The following is a 22,597-nucleotide window of genomic DNA, read 5'->3' as shown; positions in this document are numbered from 1 at the left end:
GAGCTTGCTTTCATCAAAGCCAATATGGGTTTGTTTACACAGTTAGCCCAATTGATCTAATTGGTATTTTGACTAAGAACATCTCAGAAAAAAAATTCTGAAAATTGGGCTGCCTGTGTAAACAGTCTATGCATCTGCTCTTCCGCTGTACAAGTGAACTAATAACAACTGCCCATTCACTGAAAGCATCAGTATCATCTGGGAGAGACTTATTCCTTACATGTTCCTTGAAAAAAAATACAGTGGCTGTGATTGGGGACTCTTTACTGGAGTGCTACATTACTTGATTCGGTCTTATGTAGTTCTGTCTTTAACTTATGAACAATTATCCTATATTCAGGTCTCCTCTCACCAAGAGGCCAGTGACAAATGGTTATCCACGTCTCATCAATTAAATAGATCACAATCTGGTGAATCATTCAATTTCTTCTGTTGGTGTACTTCAAAATCAGAACTGCTGGTTCTCAGCTTCTGTAACTTTTAGACTGCTACACATTTATTACCACTAGGGAAAATACACTTCTGTGCCTGGAGCCAATAGATTTTCCTGACCAGTTAGATTACCCCGCTGAGGTCTCATGATTATGAAAAACTCCAAGTCATATCATTTGTTGATATTAATGTTACTAATTTGTAAGGTGACAACTCTACCATGCAATGTTTGTACAGACAATTCTACTCAATGGCTATGGCTGCATTTGGACATCCAGCCCAATTCTGGTCTTTTGACCAATCAGATCAGCTTTGAAAAAAGATGCGATTGGTCCATATAGAGGAAATGATATCAGAATTGGGCTGCCCGTCTATACGCAGTCCACTAGTCCAGTGTACTGGAGCTAACAAGATATGCTTGAGAAAAAAAAGAAAAAAACCTTCTACACTTAATTGGCTATCAATGGGGAAAAGACACTTCATTCTCCGTGCCCAAAGCAAAGAGTTTCCTGACCAGTTAGGCTGCGTTTGAACATCCAATTCTGATTTTGTGACTAACCACAGATTTTTTTCCACATCAGATATTTTTCTGAGCTGATTGGTTTAAAGACCAATTAGGCCGTGTCTAGACTTGACAGTTCATGCGACGGTTGTATTCTGATCATGGAATTCCAAACACATTGTGTCACAGGATTCCCTTTTACTTCAAACGCTGGAACAGGCTAAATCTGACAACTTGATGGCAGTAGCTAGTTAGCCAGCAAGCAAAGCTAAAAGGGATTGCAAACAGGTTATAACTCCAAACAAAAAATAGTTTCTCCAAATAAGCTGGTGGGCTAACATTTATGAAGCCAGCAAACACATTCCTCACGCTAGGAATACATTTTGTCCAGTTAATCAACATTTAATGAAAAAAGGTGTCTCTTGCTGCCAAAACATACATTTTCTGAAGATTTGTGGGCGGAGTGCTGTGACATTGCCCACTGTATTCACTTTTGGTAACCTGATTGCAAAAAGACAGAAATCCACACAATGAGTCTGACCAGCACCTGAGGCAGTCAGCCAGATCTCAACAATTCCAACCACAATGCGACTTTTGTTCATCTAGACCTGTCATTTCAATGCATCTTCATATTCTCATAACAGAATTTGCATGCGATTGTCAATTGTGGACACGGCCTTAGTGAAAAAAGATCAGTATTGGGCTGCCTGACTAAACGCAGCCTTTGTTTCTCCAAGTCAGGTCTCATTGTTATGAAAAACTCCAAGTCCATCCATACCACTTCAATATTGTTGATAACCTTGATATTAATGTTACCAATGTGAACAGTCACAACTGTCATGCAATGTCACTTGTACAGACACTTAAACAAAAAAAATGACTCTTACTAGTCCAGTGTACAAGGTGTGTGAGAAAAAAAGTACTAACTCAATGTTTAAAAAAAGGATGGAAAACCAGCACAAAACTACAACTCTTTTACAATGTCATGTTTGTGATGCATAAGCTTGTTAATGCAACATTGCTTTCAGTTCAGGAATCTTTAAAATATTAACATTAAAATGGGGTGACAGGGTTTGGAAATCCCTCATTGTATTAGCTGGCAATAGGTAGGCCTAATGCCTCCAACTGTGAGGGGGAAAAAAAAAAGAGTGCGCACTGAACTTCGCATAAAACTGGTTGTCTCTTGAGAACAAACTCTGGCAAAGAGGCTCTATTCTAGGCCAATGTGTTCTCCCTCTTCCAGCCACATCTAAAATGATCGTTTTATGGTCTCAGGAGTTGTCAAGTTATGTTAGAATAGACAACTGTTATAATAGAACATTATGAGTTAAGAACAGCCATATTCAAAGCACACTAAAATCATGCTCTGCTTCCTAACATTGCAGGAACATCTATAATTTAGTCCTGTCATTATCTATAATTTAGTCTTGTCAAAACCATGAGCTTATCGCACAGCCTTATGGAGGTTCAGGTGCAAATTGGGAGCGAAACCAGTGGGATGTAGGCAGTTTCAGCAATCAAGGGGTTAAAGAGCTAAATAAGTCAATTCAAAATGTATTTAGCAGTATAGTGAGGGGAAAGCAGCAGCTCAGGGTGTATCTGAGCTAAATAGACCACGCAGTTAAGACTTTCCCCCTTTCAAAACCCCCCTCTAACCAATCCCCTCACCTGCTAACATCCAAAGAAATCTCCAGAACAGTTCAGAGAATGTGTAAAAAAATGTCAAGGACAATAGCACTTCAACAAAGCTAGGATCAAATCAAGGTTCATAGTTACTCGACATTCAAACAGTACCATTTACTTTTTAAATTCCCACCCCCATCACAAATATTTTCAGATAAGTCGCCTGCTATAATGATTCACTCGGTTCCTGGACTAAAACACCACTCCCTTCCTAAACCTGGCAACAATGTGTTGAGTTAGACATTTAGCTAACTAGAACGACATGTATAAACTAAAAACATAGCTTCATTTTCATTTGACCCTTTCCACACTATGACAGCAACACACACATCCACAATTTGTTTCCGCATAATTCTCTTCAGTCAGGTTCCACTGAATGCACATTAGTCATTTCTATCTAGTTGTGTTATTTTAAAAAATGAAACACCTAAACACCTACAAATATAGGTTAGAGGATCACCGGTTTTGAGTTGCCAGGTCTATTGAGCTAATGTACCCTGTCCTAGGGTAGCGATTGTACTGGATATTATTTCTTTCTTCCGCTCCCCTTTCTTTCTCCTGCTTTCTCTTCTTCAACGTCTCCGTGTTGTCCTCCCGGACTTCCTTTTGGATGGGGCCTTTGCTTTCCCTTTGCCCGTCTTCTCTTCTGGAGCAGCTGCCTTTGCCTCTTCTTCTTCTCCCATGACTGGCTCCTCCTCTGCGACTGGCGCTGGCTCCTCCTCTGCGACTGGCGCTGGCTCCTCCTCTGCGACTGGCGCTGGCTCCTCCTCTGCGACTGGCGCTGGCTCCTCCTCTGCGACTGGCGCTGGCTCCTCCTCTGCGACTGGCGCTGGCTCCTCCTCTGCGACTGGCGCTGGCTCCTCCTCTGCGACTGGCGCTGGCTCCTCCTCTGCGACTGGCGCTGGCTCCTCCTCTGCGACTGGCGCTGGCTCCTCCTCTGCGACTGGCGCTAGTTCTGGGCTTGGCTCTTCCTCTGTGACTGGTGCTTGTTCTGGGGTTGGCTCTTCCTCCTTGTCCTCAGGGTTTACTGGGCTCTGCTTCTCTGGGGAGGCTTGAGCCGGAGTCCCCACAGAGCTGCTGGTGGTGGTGAGGTCCTTCAGGGATGAAGCTGAGGAAGTGTTGTTCTGGGGTTCAGGGCAGGGTCTGGAGGGCTTCAGTCTGGTGATGGAGATGGTGGGCTGCAGTAAGGCAGGGCTGCTGAGGAGCTCTGAAGGCAGGCTGTTTGAATCTGAGACAGTGTGGTTACTATCACACTCTGAATCGCCGTCCGTACCGTCTATGGGAGTAGGTTCCACTGTCCCATCCTTCTGGCTACGCAAGGCCCTGTACTTCTGTAGGGGAGAGAAGGCAAAAAACACATAGGAGATGACTACAACAGACAGGCAAACCTGTTCATTTGATGTGTGGTGTCTTAATTCATACACAACCATACACAAGAAATGTGATTATACAACCAACCTTGAGGTTCTCAAAGTGTTTGAGTGACTTGCAGTGCAAGTGGCGGGCTGAGGACTCAAAATGGTAGAACTGCTGGCAGAGTCTACAGAGGAACCCAGCCACAGGAACCACAAAGCTAGAACCTGGGAGACAGGCAGAGAGAGGTAAGTCAATGACAACAGAATCACACATGACAAAATCATAATGTGCAATATATAGCATGTACTAATGACTGATTCTGAATGGCTTTCATTTGACTATGGCAAGTCAGTGAGTCTTATGTAATGACTCAGACAGTGCGTGTCCTCGTGTAGGGTGTCACTCACCGTACACCGTGTCAGGGTCAAACTCCTCCTCTTCATCTACATCCTCTAGTAGCGCCACCTCCATCTGGGTTGGCCAGACGTCCTGCCACACCAAATACACACATTACCAAATAGATCCATTACCAACAACGACATACAGACGTTTCAGGAAGATAATTATGTCTCCTAACATTTCTCCAATATTGATGCTGGGGAAAAAGTGAATGTGCGCATGGGAGAAAGAGCAAGAGCTGGAAAAGAGATGTGGTGTGACTAGGAAAACAGACATCAAAACTCTTTAACCAGAGATCATTGTTTTCAAATACTGTAAAAAGAAAAGTGTTGTCTTGAAGACCAAGTTCATTTGCTTTGACTAGTGTTCCATTTGTACATGTGCATTTGCGGGGCACTTTGCAAACTTGCTAGTGCCATTTACAATGAATTAGTCTAGGATATAAACCCCCTAAACATACAGGTTCCACAATGGTAATATGCAAAAACATTTTTCCCCCCCAAAGAGCATATTGTCATCGGCTTCATTAAGCCTAGGCCTACTCAGCAAATAGATGCAGTGACTGTAATTCATCCCCTTGCACTGTTCAATGTGGATTTTTTTTAATTCCAGAGAACCGGCATAATAAACTGTCACATGTCGGTAGGGCAATATCGAAAAGACAGATTTTGGTTCGTAAACCAGAAAAGAAAATTCAACACACCAAACTGAGCCCTGAATCTTAAATCGCAGTAGTTGTTTTCTTGACTGAATATACGAGGCAATTTAGCAATTGGGATTTTCTATCTGTAATGGTTATGATAAATGAGGCATTGTTGTGCACTGTTGGGATACAGATAAATGCACACATTTATCCCAGCGTGGGACCTTCTGTTCTAAGAAATATACACTACCGTTCAAAAGTTTGGGGTCACTTAGAAATGTCCTTGGTTTTGAAGAAAAATACATTTTGTGTCCATTTTGCAGGTACTATTTAATGAAGCTGCCAGTTGAGGACTTGTGAGGCGTCTGTTTCTCAAACTAAACACTAATGTACTTGTTCTCTTGCACACCGGGGCCTCCCACTCTGATTAGAGCCAGTTTGCTCTGGTCTATGAAGGGAGTAGTACGAGATCTTTAGTTTTTTTGGCAATTTCTCACATGAAATAGTCTTCATTTCTCAGAACAAAAATAGACTGATGAATTTCAGAAGAAAGTGCTTTATTTCTGGACATTTTGAGCCTGTAATCCAACCCACAAATGCTGATGCTCCAGATACTCAACTAGTCTAAACAAGGCCAGTTTTATTGCTTCTTTAATTAGCACAAGTTTTCAGCTGTGCTAACATAATTGCAAAATGGTTTTCTAATGATCAATTAGCCTTTTAAAATGATAAACTTGGATTAGCAAACACAACGTGCCATTGGAACACAGGAGTGATGGTTGCTGATAATGGGCCTCTGTACACCTATGTAGATATTCCATAAAAAAATAATTTCTAAGCGACCGCAAACTTTTGAACGGTAGTGTATATATTTTCCATTCCAAAAAATAATGTGAGTACTATAACAGTAAAAAAAATGGTTTTATCCAATGCCCATCCCCATGTGTGAAAAGGCGTGTACACGCATATGCCTAACCTTCCCATGGGAGCTGCCTTCGCCGCCATCTTCCATTTCCTCTTCGTCCCCCTCTTCCTCCTCACATGCCTCCTCCTCCTCGTCTCCATCGTCTACAAAGCAGCCTTGTGCATCCATGGCAACCAGTTCAGCCAAGGCCTTTGGCCCCCCCTCCTCCCGAAGCTGCAGTGAGAGGAGCACAGAACAGTGAATAAGGAGGGAATGGTTTGACAAGGGTTAGCGCCCAAGTGGCACCCTATTATTCCCTATTTAGTGCACTACTTTTGACTAGGGACCATAGGGCTCTGGTCAAAAGTAGTGCATACTGTACGTAGGAAATAAGGGGCCACTAGGGACTCCAAAAATGTAATACATTTATTGGATTTCTAAGCTGCCGAGGCAGAGTATACACACACACACACCTCGTCAACTCTCTGCTTGTGCCCCTGGGACTGCATGTGCTCCAGGAACAGGAGTGGGCTCCTGAAGTGCCTCTTGCAGACGGTACAGGAAGGATTGGAGGTGCGGCTGGCCAGCTTGTGCTCCCTGGTCCTGCGGTGCACCAAGACTGTACTGGTGTAGTGGATTTTGCAGGTAGCACACCAAAGCTGTGGGCCGGGTTTCTTCTCTCTGTGTTACACACACGCAGCTACATGAGTGGAAAGTTAAGTTTCTCTGCGTACACATCACAGACAAACTGAAACGATCCACCCACGTCAACCTCAGGAGGCTGAAAAAAAGTGGCTTGTCACCTAAAACTTTTTGCACAATTGAGAGCATCCTGTCGGGCTGAATCAGTGTGGTGTGGTGTGGAATCAGTGTGGTGAAGAAGACGCAACAGCGCCTCTTCAACCTCAGGAGGCTGATGAAATTTGGCTTGTCACCTAAAACCCTCAAACTTTTACAGATGCACAATTGAGAGCATCCTGTCTGGTTGCATCCCCGCCTGGTACGGCAACTACACCGCCCACAACCGCAAGCCTCTCCAGAGGGGGGTGCACAATGCATCACCGGGGGCGAACTACCTGCCCTCCAGGACACCGACAGCACCTGATGCCACAGGAAGGCCAAAAAGATCAAGGACAACAACCACCCGAGCCACTGCCTGTTCACCCCGCTATCATCCAGAAGGCGAGGTCAGTACAGGTGCATCAAAGCTGGGACCGAGAGACTGAAAAACAGCTTCTATCTCAAGGCCATCAGACTGTTAAACAGCCATCACTAACACTGCTACCAACGTACAGACTCAAATCATTGGCCACTTTAATAAATGGATCACTAGTCACTTTAATAATGCCACTTTAAATGTTTAAATATCTTGCATTACTCATACCGTATTCTATACCATCTACTGCATCTTGCCTATGCCGCTCTGTCATTGCTCATCCATATATTTATGTATATATTCTTATTTCATCCCTTTGATGTGTGTATTAGGTAGTTGTGGAATTGTTATATTACTTGTTGATTGTTGAAACTTTAATGGGTTACAGAGTTAATGTATTGAGCTGTATCTAAAATATATTTTCTTTAGTTATTTACACATGTAATTGTATTAGAATTCGTGTGTTGGCGATTGAGAGAACTACACACATATTTCTGTTGTATTGGATTACGCTATTGACTGCAAGTTCCAGAATGCCTTGCGCCAGGAAATAGAGAGCGAACGCCTAGTTATGTACAACTGATTATCCTGACTTTCACTAGCAACTTTCTTTTATTGTTTTGTAGAATCTAAAAGTTGTTAAATGTAACGTGAACAAGTAGTATTACTAAAAGAAGCTTTAATTTCAAATTTCCAGAGTCATTACTTTGAAGACAGTTATTCTAGATTGATATCGCTGCACTGCCGGAACTAGAAGCACAAGCATTTCGCTTCACTCGCAATAACATCTGCTAACCATGTGTATGTGACCAATAAAATGTGATTTGATGGCCATCTGGGTCATATTCACAAAGACAAATTATAGCAAAACTTTTTTCAACGGAAAACAAGTGTTTGTTATTGGACAATTTTAGGCAGACCCTTGCTGTTTCAGTCAGTTGTTTAATTCGGTACCTATCGCCTAACTATTGGGTCTTAAATCCCATTTACCTCTCACCAACGTGCACTAGTACTGACCCATCCTTGAAGGAGGAGCTGTCTCCGCAGCCTCCCTGCAGTGAATCCTGGACGCGGGGCATCAGGGTGACCAGACAGGCGCTGGACATGTGTTGGATCTCCATCATCCTCTGCTGGTGGACCAGGCCGTTCATGTGGCTCTGGAAGTCCTAATGAGGAAGAGAGAGGGATACAGCGAGATGTGAAGAGAGGGACACAGAGATATGACACAGAGGGATTCCTGTCTCATTAGCCTCGGGCTGACAGCTCAACCATGTGGCAGCTAATGAACTTGACTAACAGGGTCGCTGAAGGGTCAAGCTGAGTGCTTGTCTTGGACCATTCAAACGCAAACATTCCACTCTACACCCTCAGGGGGTACTCTACCTGCTGGTTGTGACAGGCCAGAGTGCAGATGTAGCAATAGAACTTGTTGGCAGCATCACCCCCCTCCTTGCCCTCTTCCTGCCCCCTTTCCAATGCCCCTGGGGCAGCCTTGCCCTCTGCCATGTCCTCCAGGCCTGGAGTGAATGCCTGGCTCTCACCACTCAGCTGCTCAGAGGCTGGCATGGCCGACACTCCACTCTGAACCTGCTCATACACAAGGACCCTCAGATCAGGTCATCTCACCTTCTGTGAGCAAAAATCAGTGCCCCGCTACCCATCTGGACTAGCACTACAATCATGGTTTAGGCTTCAGTAAAGCCCTCTGTAACAAATAAAACTCACCTCGGCTGCTCTGCTCTCCTCCATTGCCTCTGCAGTCACTGGTTCAGCTATGCTCCCACCCTCCTCCAGAATGACACAGTCTGTTATTGGAAAGAACAGGTGAGAACTAGTCCTACCAAGCCAAAAGGTGAAAGGCCAATGCTTAAGCCACAGAGATCTACCGATCTATGGTGTTCTGTAGATATGGCTGTAGCTCTGTGGGAATAAGAGGCTTGGAATGGCTGCTGGAATGGTACACTATAGACAATAGTATGTGGACACCCCTTCAAATGAGTGGATTCGGCTATTTCAGTCACACCCGTTGCTGACAGGTCTATAAAATCGAGCATACAGCCATGAAATCTCAATAGACAAACCTTGGCAGAAGAACGGCCCGTATGAAAGAGCTCATTGACTTTCAACATGGCAACGTCATAGGATGCCACCTTCCCAACAAGTCAGTTTGTCAAATGTCTACCCTGCTAGAGCTGCCCCGGTCAAATGGAAGTGCTGTTATTGTGAGGTGGAAACGTCTAGAAGCAACACCGGCTCAACCGTGAAGTGGTAGGCCACACAAGCTCACAGAACAGGACCACCAAGTGCCGAAGTGAGTGGCGTACAAAAATTGTCTGTCCGAGGCCTCCCAAGTGGCTTAGGGCATTGCATCGCAGTGCTAGCTGTGCCACTAGATCCTGGTTCGAGTCCAGGCTCTGCAATATCAAATGCACGAGTTACACCAGTAATGCACAATCCCTCCATCAGTGCTCAGACTGTCCGCAATAGGCTGAGAGGCGCTGGACTGGGGGCTTGTAGGCCTGTTGTAAGGCAGGTCCTCACCAGACATTACCGGCAACAACATTGCCTATGGGCAAAAACCCACCGTCGCTGATGAGTCGCGGTTTTGTCTCAGTGGTGATGGTCGGATTCGTGTTTATTGTCGAAGAAATGAGCGTTACACAGACTCCTGTACTCTGGAGCGGGATCGATTTGGAGGTGGATGGTCCGTTATGGTCTGGGGCGATGTGTCACAGCATCATCGGACTGAGCTTGTCGTCATTACAGGCAATCTCAACTCTGTGCGTTACAGGGAAGACATCCTCCTCCCTCACGTGGTACCCTTCCTGCAGGCTCAGCCTGACAATGCCACCAGCCATACTGCTCGTTCTGTGCATGATTTACTTCAAGACAGGAATATCAGTGTTCTGCCATGGCCAGCAAAGAGCCCGGATCTTAATACCATTGAGCACGTCTGGGACCTGTTGGATCGGAGGGTGAGTGCTAGGGCCATTCCCCCCCAGAAATGTACGGGAACTTGCAGGTGCCTTGGTGGAAGAGTGGGGTAACATCTCACAGCAAGAACTGGCCAATCTGGTGCAGTCCATGAGAAGGCGATGTACTGCAGTACCTAATGCAGCTGGTGGCCACACCAGATACTGACTGCTACTTTTGATTTTGACCCCCCCCCCCTTTGTTCAGGGACACATTATTCTGTTTCTATTACTCACATGTCTGTGGAACTTGTTCAGTTTATGTCTCAGTTGTTGAAAATTGTTATGTTCATACAAATATGTACACATGATTAAGTTTGCTGAAAATAAAACGCAGTTCACAGTGAGAGGACGTTTCTTTTCTTTTTTTCTGAGTTGGTCATGTAGTGTATGAGAACACAAACCTCCAGGCTGGCAGTCAACCGGTGCGCTTTGATACTCTGCTGCACCCAGGACCCCGCCTGTCTCAGGAGGCTGCTCCACAGTCTCCTCTAACCTGGGACAGAGAAATAAAGGATACGTGTCACTACTAGCTGCTACCCTCCAAGGACTCATCACAGCATATAGATATTCTAATCTGAAGATATACATACATATCATACATATATATATACATATATAAGCAAAACAAGAAAGAGGCTTGACAGCCACCAGCTCAGATTGTTGTGAAATAGTTTCTGTAGTTAGAAACAGGTAAGACTAGCATTCCTACAACATTACTTTGTTGAAATATAACTTCATAGCCGAGAAATTAATTGCACCCAAATTGGCCATTTTCATTTTTAGGATTCATATAAATCACAAAAAAATAGTACCTAACCTCAGATTTGAAAAATAAATCTAATAAAATAAATCTAGTAATCACAAAAACAATTGTCAAAAGCCACCAACGGACCCCCACACCCAACAACGAGTGTACAGTATCAGTTTATGTTTGACAATTAGTATGATGCTGCAGCGTGGAGTATGGTTTCTTCATCCTATGCAATGTATTCGTTCAGAGAAATTATTCATTTAAGTTGTTAGGTTTATGTCCCAACCTACATTCTGATATTACCAGGTTCGGACCACTAAATGGTGCTGTTCCTGCTATTAAGTGAAATAAAAATGTTTTAGATTCCCGTAATGTTAAAGGGATAGTTCACCCAAATTACATTATTTCCCTTACCTGTAAGCAGTCTATTGACAAGGTATGATGGCAAACAATGCTTTGGTTGTTTGCCACTGTTTCAAATACATATATTTTTATTTTTTTAGCATTTGTGGCACAAATCCAAAGCAAGTCAATGGTACCTATATTAGAATTTTCCTGCTTCATGTTAAAATCATCCTAAAGTACCCCCAAAATTGATTGTGTAAATCAATGACGCTACTTATTGATGATTTGGATATGAAGTGCGAAAATGCTAATATTAGGTATTAGATTTGTGCGACATACTCAAAAAAAGTTGAAACAATGGCCAGGTAAACAAAACCGAAGCATGGGTTGCTAAAAAATTTAATAACAGTAGCACAATCGTCACAACATAGCCGGCAATGCCATCATTCTCTTTTACCACTTCAACAAATCTTTCCCAAACATTACTTTTCTGGCCCTCCCTTCTCTTTATGGTAAACTCTCCATTTTGCAGCTTTTCTTTTAATGAATTCAACTCGAACATGGTCCTTTTTGCCTCCGTGGATCGATGTTAACCGTTTCTGCCCATTCCCAAAAGCATTAGGCATGTAGGCTATTTAGCACGCGTACAGTTAGGCCCTAAAGTTTACAGGCTTACTTACACATTAAATACCAGATAGCCTAAAATAATGAAAGAAAAACAGCAATGTAGGCTATAGATATACATTTCACAAAAATGATGAATCCATAAATGTAAGGTATTGTTTTCTTTACTCAACATGCCCACCACCTACATGCCCTTCATCCACACAATATCTAATAACCCGAAATCCGCCCAGTTATGAGTTAACCCATGCATCACCAGCGTGGACGGTCCGTGGGTGGCTTGTGGTACTATCAATTAGCTTAATTTCTCAGATATCAAATTATATCGCTACAAAATGTCGTTGTAGGAATGCTAATCTAATCTGTTTCTAAGTACAGAAACAATTTCAAAGCAATTTGATGGTGGGTGTCATGGCTTGCTGAAATAAAATGCAAAGATCCACAAGGAATGCATTTATTCAAACTCAAAACAGTACTACTTACACCTCTGTCCTCTGCTTCTTCAAAGCTGGCTCCTCAGGCTCCGGTTGCACTGAAGGCTGTGCCCGTCCACCTGGCCCTCCCACTCCTCCATCTGCAGGAAGAGAGAGACAGGGCTGTCATGTGCTACTGTACCAACCACAGAATTACTGGTTTCACACCCACTCAAAAACAGAGAAGAAGAAATAGGAAAAGAGGAAGCAACCCCCCCCAAAAAACACACAAAAAAACGTTTTTTTCATGCCTCAGATTTCACTAGCTGCAAATAAAAACCTTAACAAATGATAACATGAGATGGCAACACCAGCTAGCAGTGGGTGTTCAGGTATGGTCCTACCTTTCAGAGCCTTATCATTGGTTTCCCCTGCTGTCCTGCCGGCTGCAGGTCGGCTAAATGTGCTCCCCAAGGCTCTCTGCTCATTTTCCCTCTTCCGATCCGGCTGCCGTGACCCGTAGTCCTACATGAACAGGGTGAGGCATTTGATCAACAATTCAACTGCTCTCAGCAATCAACGTGTGCAACAGGTATAGAGGACTCAAATGTTAAAGATTATAATATTGACCAATTCAGTATTTCCATAAGCAATTATCATCAAGCCTCCTCATAGTTTTGCCCCACAGTATCAAAACAATCTTAGACAATAACTGAGTAAAACACAAAACTGTTAGCTTGTCAAACAGAAAGCTCAGACAAGGGTGCTCAGTGCCTTGTAATTATCCATAGTTAAATAGAGGTTTGATTACGTTGTTGTTGTTGTTGTTGTAGTAGCGGGAGTGGGGGTGGTAGTGTCGGGCAGGGAAGCCCATGTGGGGGTTCTTGATGGACATGCCCATGGGTACAGGGCCCATGAGAGAGGACCGGGCCCCTGCAGCAAAGAACTGGGTGAACTGCTGCCCACTCACCGCTGCAAAGCCCTGCATGCTACCTGGAGTGCCAGAGACAGGAGAGATAGAGGTAGGAAGAAAGTGTGGGAGGAGATGAGCATGAGGAGAAAAAAAATCATTGGTGGAAAAACTTTCAGCACTGGTGTAAAGTATTTAAGTAAAAATACCTCAAGTAGTACTTTAAAGTATCTGTACTTATGTATATTTTTGACAACTTTTACTTCACTACATTCCTAAAGAAAATAATGCACTTTTTACTCCAACATTTTCCCTGACACCTAAAAGTACTTGTTACATTTGGACAGGAAAATGGTCCAAGACACACACTTATCAAGAGAACATCTTTGGCATCTGATGTGGCACTCACTCAACACAAATGCTTTGTTTGTAAATACAAAAACAAGACAATTGTGCTGTCTGGTTTGCTTAATATAACAAATGATACTGAAGTACATTTTACAAATTGAATTTAAAGATGGATACTTACGTATATTCAAAAACAAATACTTTTAGACTTACTCAAGTAGTGTTTTATACTAGGTGACTTTCACTTGAGTCATTTTCTATTGAGTCATTTTCTACTTTAACTCAAGTATGACTATTGGGTACTTTTTCCCCACCACTTTTTCCAGCAGTAGGGTAGTGCCAGAGTTTCTATCAGGTGGTCTTTCGGAACTACAAGGCGTTCTACAGTCAAAGTGATAACAGTTCATAGAAGCGGACAGCGTTTTCACGTACGCACCTGCTGTAGATAAAATTATGTACTACATTACCGATTTTTAAAAAAACAACATTTTTAAATCTGTCGTTTTCTGACATTCTGAAATGCGCTCACCTTGCATCTGCTGCATCATTATAGCCCCTTGTAACATTGGGTTGGGGGCCATGATGGAGGCCCGAGTGGCCATGTTGACCACACGGGGAGGTGGAGGAGCAGGGCCTGGTACAGCCATGGCCCTGGTCATAACAGAGGGAATGGGCATTACTAAGCAGTATTTATATACTTAACAAAAATATTTTAAAAACATTCAACAATTTCAATGATTTTACTGAGTTAGTTCATATAAAGGATATCAGTCATTTGAAATAAATTCATTAGGCCCTAATCTATGGATGTCACACAACTTGGCCAGCCATTCAGAATGACCCCCCCCCCCCAAAAAGGCTTTATTAGACAGAAAATCTCCTCAGTTTCATCAGCAGTCCGGGTGGCTGGTGTTAGAAGATCTTGCGGTTGTGAGGCAGGTTGGACATACCGCCAAATTCTCTAAAAATATGTTGTGGCAGCTTATGGTAGAGAAATTTACTTTCAATTCTCTTGCAACAGCTTGTGGACATTCTTGCACTCAGCATGCTCCCTTAAAACTTGAGACATCTGTAGCATTGTGTTGTGTGACAAAACTGCACATTTGAGGGGCCTTTTGTCCCCAGTTTAATCAGCTTCTTGATATGCCACACGTGTCAGGTGGATGTATTATCTTGGTAAAGGAGAAATGCTCACTAACAGGGATGTAAACACATTGCACAAAATGAGAGAAATAAGATTTTTGTGCATATGGAACATTTCTGGGATCTTTTATTTCAGCTCATGAAACATGGGACCAACACTTTACATGTTGCGTTTATATTTGTTCAGTATATTTACACACAATACAGCCAAAGTCAAACAATTGGCCACGTTCATTTCGATAACAAATACTATTTAAACATTAAATGTGGAGTGCGTTCAGCAGGACAGAACCGTTTCCAAAGTTTATTCCACAGAAACTATACTGTTCTGAATGACCATGGGTATATTCATTTAGACGAAGATAGTAGAAAACAATAGAAAAATGTTTTGCGATGGAAACATTTTACAACAAAAACCTGAGTTTCTATTGGATACAATCAGGTAGGTCCCTCCCGTTTAGTTCTCTTTACCTCTGTTGGCTTCAAATTGTTTCCTAGTGAATAAACCCCAGGTTGAAGAAGGTTGTGATTATGGGGGTGTGCTGCACAGGCTTTTGCAAATGGTCACACCATAACCACCACACTTAGCTAAGACACGTTTTTTTTCCCAGAAACGCAAAAACAGTCTTACAAACCGTTACAGAACGTAGAGAAATGTTTCATTACCTGAACGCACCCCTGGAAAATTCTACCAAGATAAACATCACACCACCTGCCTGATATATCAGCAACCAGTGGTGTAGCGGAGGGTATACACCGGTTTTCTTTCTTTCAGTGAGCATTGCATTTACTCACTTCTAAGACGGACCCCCATTAGTCGACTGGTAGATTGTTTGGTCGATCAAGATTGTTTTAGTAGAGCAGTAGCAAATATATATTTTTTCACGGTACAGTTGACACCGGTCTGACTCGCACCAATCTCAGTAAACTAATACATTGCAGAGGCCGCGTGGATGGCACAGTCCAAGGGGAGTGTGGCTAAGATGCACGTCTCTCTCCAGAACGTGCTCTCCCGCCAATTTGTTCAGTCATTGCTTCATAACTTCATCGTGTGAATTGTTTGTGTATATCAAATCCCCATTACACGTATAACCAGTAGTACATTTTAATGTTAATTCCTAATCTACAATGTTCGTTTAGAGTAACTTCTGATAACGCATTCAATATATTATTCCAGTCTTACCTTTCAGAGTGGACACATTGTTTGCAGAACTCACAACCTATGCTACACTTGTGAGAAACAAGTTTTGGTTAATTTAATTCCATTTACGAGTTGTCAATTTAGTCATGGTCTTGTTTGGAGAGCTACTGTCAATGTTGAGAAAGGACTACGCTTAGAAGTAGGCCTTTAGGCTACCTGGCCTGAATGCAAATGTAGGCATATAAATGTGGTTTACGCCATATCAATTATGTAGTACAATACAAAAATCATGTACAAAGTAGCCTACACAATCGCAAATATATTTCACCCGTGCCGCACACACCTAGATTCAGAGGAATATCAGGCAACATTTCCCGCAAGAGAGCTTAACTGGTTGTCGCATTGAGCAGCTCACAGATTTGAACGACATCGGTAGGGTAGGAAAGATGTTTCAACTTATGATAATACCAGTAAATGCTAACTAAGGCAACAATGGGTCTGCAAAGCATTGAAAAAGGTTGGTCCAAAGTTAGTTGGATCTTTGCGATGCTCAACTCAGCCATCATGCTCTGTTTGAATATACTTGTATTTTTTTTAACCTTTATTTAACTAGGCAAGTCAGTTAAGAACAAATTCTTATTTACAATGACCCCCTAGGCACAGTGGGTCAGCTGCCTTGTTCAGGGGCAGAACGACCGATTTCCACCTTATCAGCTCGGGATTCGATCTTGCAACCTTACAGTTAATAGTCCACCGCTCTAACCACTAGGCTACCTGCCACCCCTAAAGGCTTTGCAGATAAAAACTTCCTTATTAAAAATGTTCACTGCAAAGTAGGCCTACCTGGCAGAATTTCATGATGATTTTTTAAAACTCTGCCACTACATTGGAGCCTACAGTACAGAAACCCCACTAGCCAAAAGGTCTCTTGCTAGGTGCACAATTGAATTAAAAGCAACTACACCCTCACCCATTTTGTTTCTTCCCCAGACCTAAAATGTGTTATCCTGGTGTGTAGTGGTGATTTTAGCATGTTTTAAATTGAACCTTTATTTAACCAGGCAAGTCAGTTAAGAACTAATTCGTATTTTCATTGACAGCCTAGGAACAGTGGGTTAACTGCCTGTTCAGGGGCAGAACGACAGATTTGTACCTTGTCAGCTCGGGGGTTTGAACTTGCAACCTTCCGGTTACTAGTCCAACACTAACCACTAGGCTACCCTGCCACTCCTTGATGGGGCAAACTGAAAAGAAGCATGCCAGCAAAGCCAACAACACTAAACAATACATTAATTGCACCATAACAGTGACAAACCATACCCACATTAAGCTGTCCCAAAAGCAAAGTCCCAACAGCAGTTCCAACACCTTACCACAGCTACACCTGGCTACCAGCAGAGCCTTGTCTGGCAGCAAAACAGTTCATTCAGTCTCATTTCCTGCGTTAGAAAAAAACATAGCTTATATTGCTGACTTGCTTAAAGAACTGTGGTTTCTACTGCCAATTGAGATGCACAAACTATGGCATAAGTGGACGACGAACAGATAGGAGGCGATCCGTAATTTTGACTAAGACATTAATGAGCGAGCTGTGATGGACGTAGTCAGTATACAGTGGCTTGTGAAAGTATTCACCCCCTTAGCATTTTTTCTTGTTATTTTGTTGCCTTACAACCTGGAATTAAAATGTATTTGGGGGGGGGAGGGGTTGTATCATTTGATTTACACAACATGTTAAATATTTTTTATTGTGAAACAAGAAATAAGACAAAAAAACAGAAAACTTGCATAACTAGCGTGCTTAACTATTCACCCCCCCCCCAAAGTCAATACTTTGTAGAGCCACCTTTGCAGCAATTACAGCTGCAAGTCTCTTGGAGCATGTCTCTATAAAGCTTAGCACATCTAGCCACTGGGACTTTTGCCCATCCAAGGCAGCTTCTTCAAGTTGGATGGGTTCCACTGGTGTACATTAATCTTTAAGTCATACTACAGATTCTCAATTGGATTGAGGTCTGGGCTTTGACTAGGCCATTCCAAGACATTCAAATGTTTCCCCTTAAACCACTTGTGTGCCGCTTTAGCAGTATGCTTAGGATCATTGTCCTGCTGGAAGGTGAACCTCTGTCCCAGTCTCAAATCTCTGGAAGACTGAAATAGGTTTCCCTCAAGAATTTCCCTGTATTTAGTGCCATCCATCATTCCTTCAATTCTGACCAGTTTCCCAGTCCCTGCCAATGAAGAACATCCCCACAGCATGCTGCTGCCACCACCATGCTTCACTGTGGGGATGGTGTTCTCAGGGTGATGAGGTGTTGGGTTTGCGCCAGACATAGCGTTTTCCTTGAAGCCCAAAAAGCTAAATTTTAGTCTCATCTAACCAGAGTACCTTCTTCCATATGTTTGGGGAGTCTCCCACATGCCTTTTGTCGAACTCCAAACGTGTTTGCTTATTTTTTTCTTTAAGAAATGGCTTTTTTCTGGCCACTCTTCTGTAAAGCCCAGCTCTGTGGAGTGTATAGCTAAAAGTGGTCCTATGGACAGATACTCCAATCTCAGCTGTGGAGCTTTTCAGCTCCTTCAGGGTTATCTTTGGTCTCTTTGTTGCCTCTCTGATTAATGCCCTCCTTGCCTGGTCTGTGAGTTTTGTTGGGCGGCCCGCTCTTGGCAAGTTTGTTGTGGTGAAATATTCTTTCCATTTTTGAATAATGGTGCTTTGTGGGATGTTCAAATTTTCAGATCTTTTTCATAACCCAACCCTGATCTGTAATTCTCCACAACTTTGTCCCTGACCTGTTTGGAGAGCTCATTGGTCTTCATTGTGCCACTTGCTTGGTATTACGTCTTGCTTAGTAGTGTTGCAGACTCTGGGTCCTTTCAGAACAGGTGAATATATACTGAGATCATGTGACAGATCATGTGACACTTAAATAAAGTGCACCTGTGTGCAATCTAGCTTATGTGACTTCTGAAGGTAATTGGTGGCACCAGATGTTATTTAGGGGCTTCATAGCAAAGGGGGTGAATACATATGCACCCACCACTTTTCTGCTTTTTTTTGTGGGATTTTTTAAACAACTTTTCCCCCCTTCCATTTCACCAATTTGGACTATTTTGTGTTAAAAAAAAAACTGATAAATTACAGGCTGTAATGCAACAAAATAGGAAAAATGCCAAGGGGGGTGAATACTTATGTAAGGCACTGTAACTATTTGTCCAGCACTATTGAAATGTACAGCGACAGAATTCAGAACATGGGTCGTTCTGACAGTATTCTCCCTGAACACCAAGTCAGAACCGTAGGATAAATAAAGGGGGCACATAAGCAGACAATTAAAGCTATTACAATAATCGATGACTACATTTCTCTAAAACAGGCTACATGTGCACCACCAAGATTGAACAATAGGCAAAATTATGATGGGAAAAGTGACCAAATGATTAGGGTGAGACACATGGGGTACTAACAGCTTACTACAAAACATTCACTTAGTATGGCCGATGACCACCGATACATTTTATCTGTAATTTCTCTTCATGACTAGGATTGAAAAGGATTTGCCAGTAGATTGTAGACTTCATTCACGATGACTGTTAGTTTGCTAAGATTTTGAATGTATGTTGACATGATCAGTCCAATCAATGCTACTGTAGATATGTGATTTGATGTAATTTTATCTGTGGCCAATGACCTTGAGCCTTCTTGGAAGGGCACTTCAATATAACTCTGGCAGCACCCAAGAGGCTTGAATTTTCTAGCTCTACCTTTAGATTTTGCAATGACGTACTGTCCCCATGAGTGCCAGAATAATGAGCCAATCAAACCGTAACTAGAAAGCATTACCAACCCCTATGCTCCGTATTTTCTGAAGGCTGCCCCACCACCACAGAAAGCACTGAGCTAAGCTGAACCACCTGCATTTTGGAGCTGCCTTAAGAAAGCAAAAAAAAGAGACCAAGTTTGTATGCGCCACCAGCCCTGAATGACGAGTCGCCACTGCTCGTGTGGTATAAGCATTGTTGGTGACTTAAAACACATTTTTTCTTCTATAAAACAAATACATTTTGAGAGTGAAAACCTTAACTATAGGAAAACCTAGAATTTTTACACAGTGCGCCATTCCGCCGCTGGGTGGGCTGTTTTTGCAAAATTAGAGTAAAGCAGCTTCTCCAGGCACCACTGTCAAACTGCTGCTAGCAAATCACACTTACATTTAAGGGTCTGTTCGTAAATTCACTCTATCTACCCCCAATTTCAAACACTCGTCCGTGTACCAGAGCACAGAATAACAGATTAATTTACGAACGTGCAAACCCGTTGAATATGACTGGTATGAGTAAACTTCGGCAAAAAAAATATATATTAAATTGCCAGAAGCACAATTATTAACATGAAAACAGCCAAACCAACTCTGCTATGGTGAGTAAAATGGTCAAGTGTTCTCTCATTTGTGTCTGGAAGTAGCTAGCAAGCTAGCCAATGTTAGCCGGTTAGAGTTCTGGGCCAGTAACCGAAAGGTTGCTGGATTGAATCCCCGAACTGACAAGGTAAAAATCTGTAGTTCTGCCCCTGAGCAAGGTAGTTAATCGACTGTTTCCCGGGAAAGGAAGACGTGGATGGTGATTAAGGCAGCCCACCGCAACTCTCTGATTCAGAGGGGTTGGGTTAAATGCGGAAGACATTTCAGTTGAAGGCATTCAGTTGTACAACTGACTAGGTAACCCCTTTCCTGTTAGCTTGGGTGCTTGACTGCCATTGTGAGGTAAGAACGCTCGGATCAACCCTTCTTTGGAAGGCCAAGAGGTTCTAATCTTCATACCTGGTACACGTCTTAACACTTGTAATTCACATTTCTCACGTCATTTTTTTGTACACATGATTTTTTCCCACCTGTCCAGTGTGTTCACAGGTGATTTGAAAGCTTGTTATGGGCGTTTTTACACACATTCATTGCACCTGTTCAGTGTGCATTTACAGGTGATTAGATTGTTTGAATATCGTACCTTCAGACGCATGAAATTGTGCCACAGCACACGTTCTGAATGCCTGTGTAGTAACAGGTACATTTCGTTGTAGCCCCTCCCAACTCAATTTCCGGGAGTTTGACTTTAGGCCCGTTGTGATGAATCGCTTACTCGGGGAGGGAGATGTTTCTAAATATGGGTCAAATTGTTAACAATAGTAAATTACATCATAAAACATTTTAATTCAGCCTTTGTGGTTTGGAAATTATAGTGACTATTGCTTTAATTTATTCATCAAACAAACGGGTTTGGAAAAGTAGATAATCGCCACAAAACAATCCCATCTGGTGGATGGAACCTGTCATAATTATTACGTAATTTTTTTCATTTTTTAGATTTATACTTAGCTTGATACTTCAGACAAGGAAAAATTATGGATAGCTAATTCAAATGAAAAAAAAAAAGTGCTTTTTTTCCAATACATACAAATAAACCAAAAAATAATAATGTGACGTTAGCTACAAAATAAGCTGTTTTCGAACAGGTGACTGCGTGTAAAATGTGCCCATAACAAGCATTCTGATCATCTGTAGAGACACATCAACTGTAAATGCACACTGAACAGGTGTAATGAACACCATACCAAGTGTTCAAATCACCTGTACACACACTGAACAGGCGGGAAAAAAATCGCGCGTACAAAAAAAAAAAGACATTTGACACATAAAAAATAAAAAAAATCAGGTGAAAAATTATAATTCTAAGTGTTAAAACGTGTTCCGGGTAAAATGATTAGAATTTCTTGGCCTTCCAGAACGTCCAGTGCGCGCTAAACGCTCATAGAACGAAACGCTCCTAATTAACTTACGACCCGGAGCGCACTATGATAGCGGTGGCAATTTCCTTAGTAGGCCTGCTGATCCACGACCTCGAGTTCACATTTCTTACCGTCCTCCTTGGTGGTGATGATGATGATGCCTGGGTGCATGGTGCGATGGAGGCGGTTGTGGTGGCGCAGGCGGCGGCGGTGGAGGGGGCTGCTGGAACAGTTGCTGAAGCTGCCGCAGGTGACGGTGAAACTGTTGCTGTTGTTGTTGTTGCTGCTGCTGCTGCTGATGGTGGTGGTGTGGGTTAAACATTCCGGCGTTGTGTTGTTGGTGTTTAATGCTAAACTGCGTGTGTCCGTGCTTGTTTGCAGAAAAGCCTGTTGACGACACCTTCTCGGTTCGGGTCAGGATCTTGGTCAAGGAAAAACAAAGCGTTTGATAATAATCTGATCCACAATAAACCTCTAATCCAGCTAACGTTCATATTTAGTATACAGTACATTGCTACGTTTGTTAGCAACGACGCTATGGATGAAATAGCTAGCTATGTGTTTTTTGTAGCATGTGGTTTCTAGCTAACATTAGCTAGCCAGCAATAGCAAAACTAGTCAATGTCCACCCTCTCCGGATAACATAACTAGCTATCTAGCTAGCCTAGCAATTGGGCCTAGGATTAGCTAGTTATTTTTTGGCTAACAAGCAGTTTAGCTAGTTGAGATAACATTTAATCGGAATAATCAATGGTAGTTACATTTCAATTACACGGTGTATTACCATTATTTGTATCATATTAACGTTACCTACTTTTTAACGGAATGAATTCTTTTAGAAGGGCAAGTTAGCGACGGTCTGCCTCCTGTTGAAAGTTAGCAGCGATTGTTCCGTTGAGACTGCGCACTTGGTACCGGTGTTTTACTGGGATGCGCACTCTGATTGTCGTTAATAGGCGTGTGTCGCCCTCTTTCACTTAGGAGGCTGAAGTACAGATGACGTCGTTTAACCAATTCAGCACCATGGACAGATCAACACTGCCTTCCAAACCAATGCCTACCAAACATTATCAACATTGGCATAACACAA

At 42.7% G+C, this 22,597-nt stretch overlaps 1 protein-coding gene across 3 annotated transcripts; it reads right to left on the bottom strand.

The window, feature by feature from the left end:
- Positions 1-1,136: 1,136 nt before the first annotated feature.
- On the bottom strand, positions 1,137-22,450 carry LOC112219313 (cip1-interacting zinc finger protein). 3 transcript variants are annotated; one of them, XM_024380446.2, is made up of 15 exons: positions 22,322-22,450; positions 21,639-21,928; positions 13,971-14,092; positions 12,995-13,176; positions 12,588-12,708; positions 12,254-12,344; positions 10,452-10,543; positions 8,801-8,880; positions 8,459-8,662; positions 8,066-8,241; positions 6,393-6,600; positions 5,992-6,153; positions 4,381-4,462; positions 4,076-4,197; positions 1,137-3,948 (listed from the first exon to the last, which is right to left on the bottom strand). In XM_024380446.2, exons 2-15 carry the CDS (start codon positions 21,827-21,829, stop codon positions 3,190-3,192), a joined length of 2,592 nt encoding a protein of 863 aa, XP_024236214.2. In that variant the 5' UTR covers positions 21,830-21,928; positions 22,322-22,450; the 3' UTR covers positions 1,137-3,189. The 3 variants fall into 3 exon arrangements, with proteins under 3 accessions (XP_024236214.2, XP_024236215.2, XP_024236216.2); XM_024380447.2 differs by having other exon boundaries at positions 8,093-8,241; XM_024380448.2 differs by lacking the exon at positions 8,459-8,662.
- Positions 22,451-22,597: the final 147 nt, after the last annotated feature.

This window comes from Oncorhynchus tshawytscha, linkage group LG20, assembly GCF_018296145.1.
Source record: "Oncorhynchus tshawytscha isolate Ot180627B linkage group LG20, Otsh_v2.0, whole genome shotgun sequence".
NCBI lineage: Eukaryota > Metazoa > Chordata > Actinopteri > Salmoniformes > Salmonidae > Oncorhynchus > Oncorhynchus tshawytscha.
Note: the sequence above shows the minus strand (reverse complement) of the source record. Positions and strands in the feature narration are given on the sequence as shown.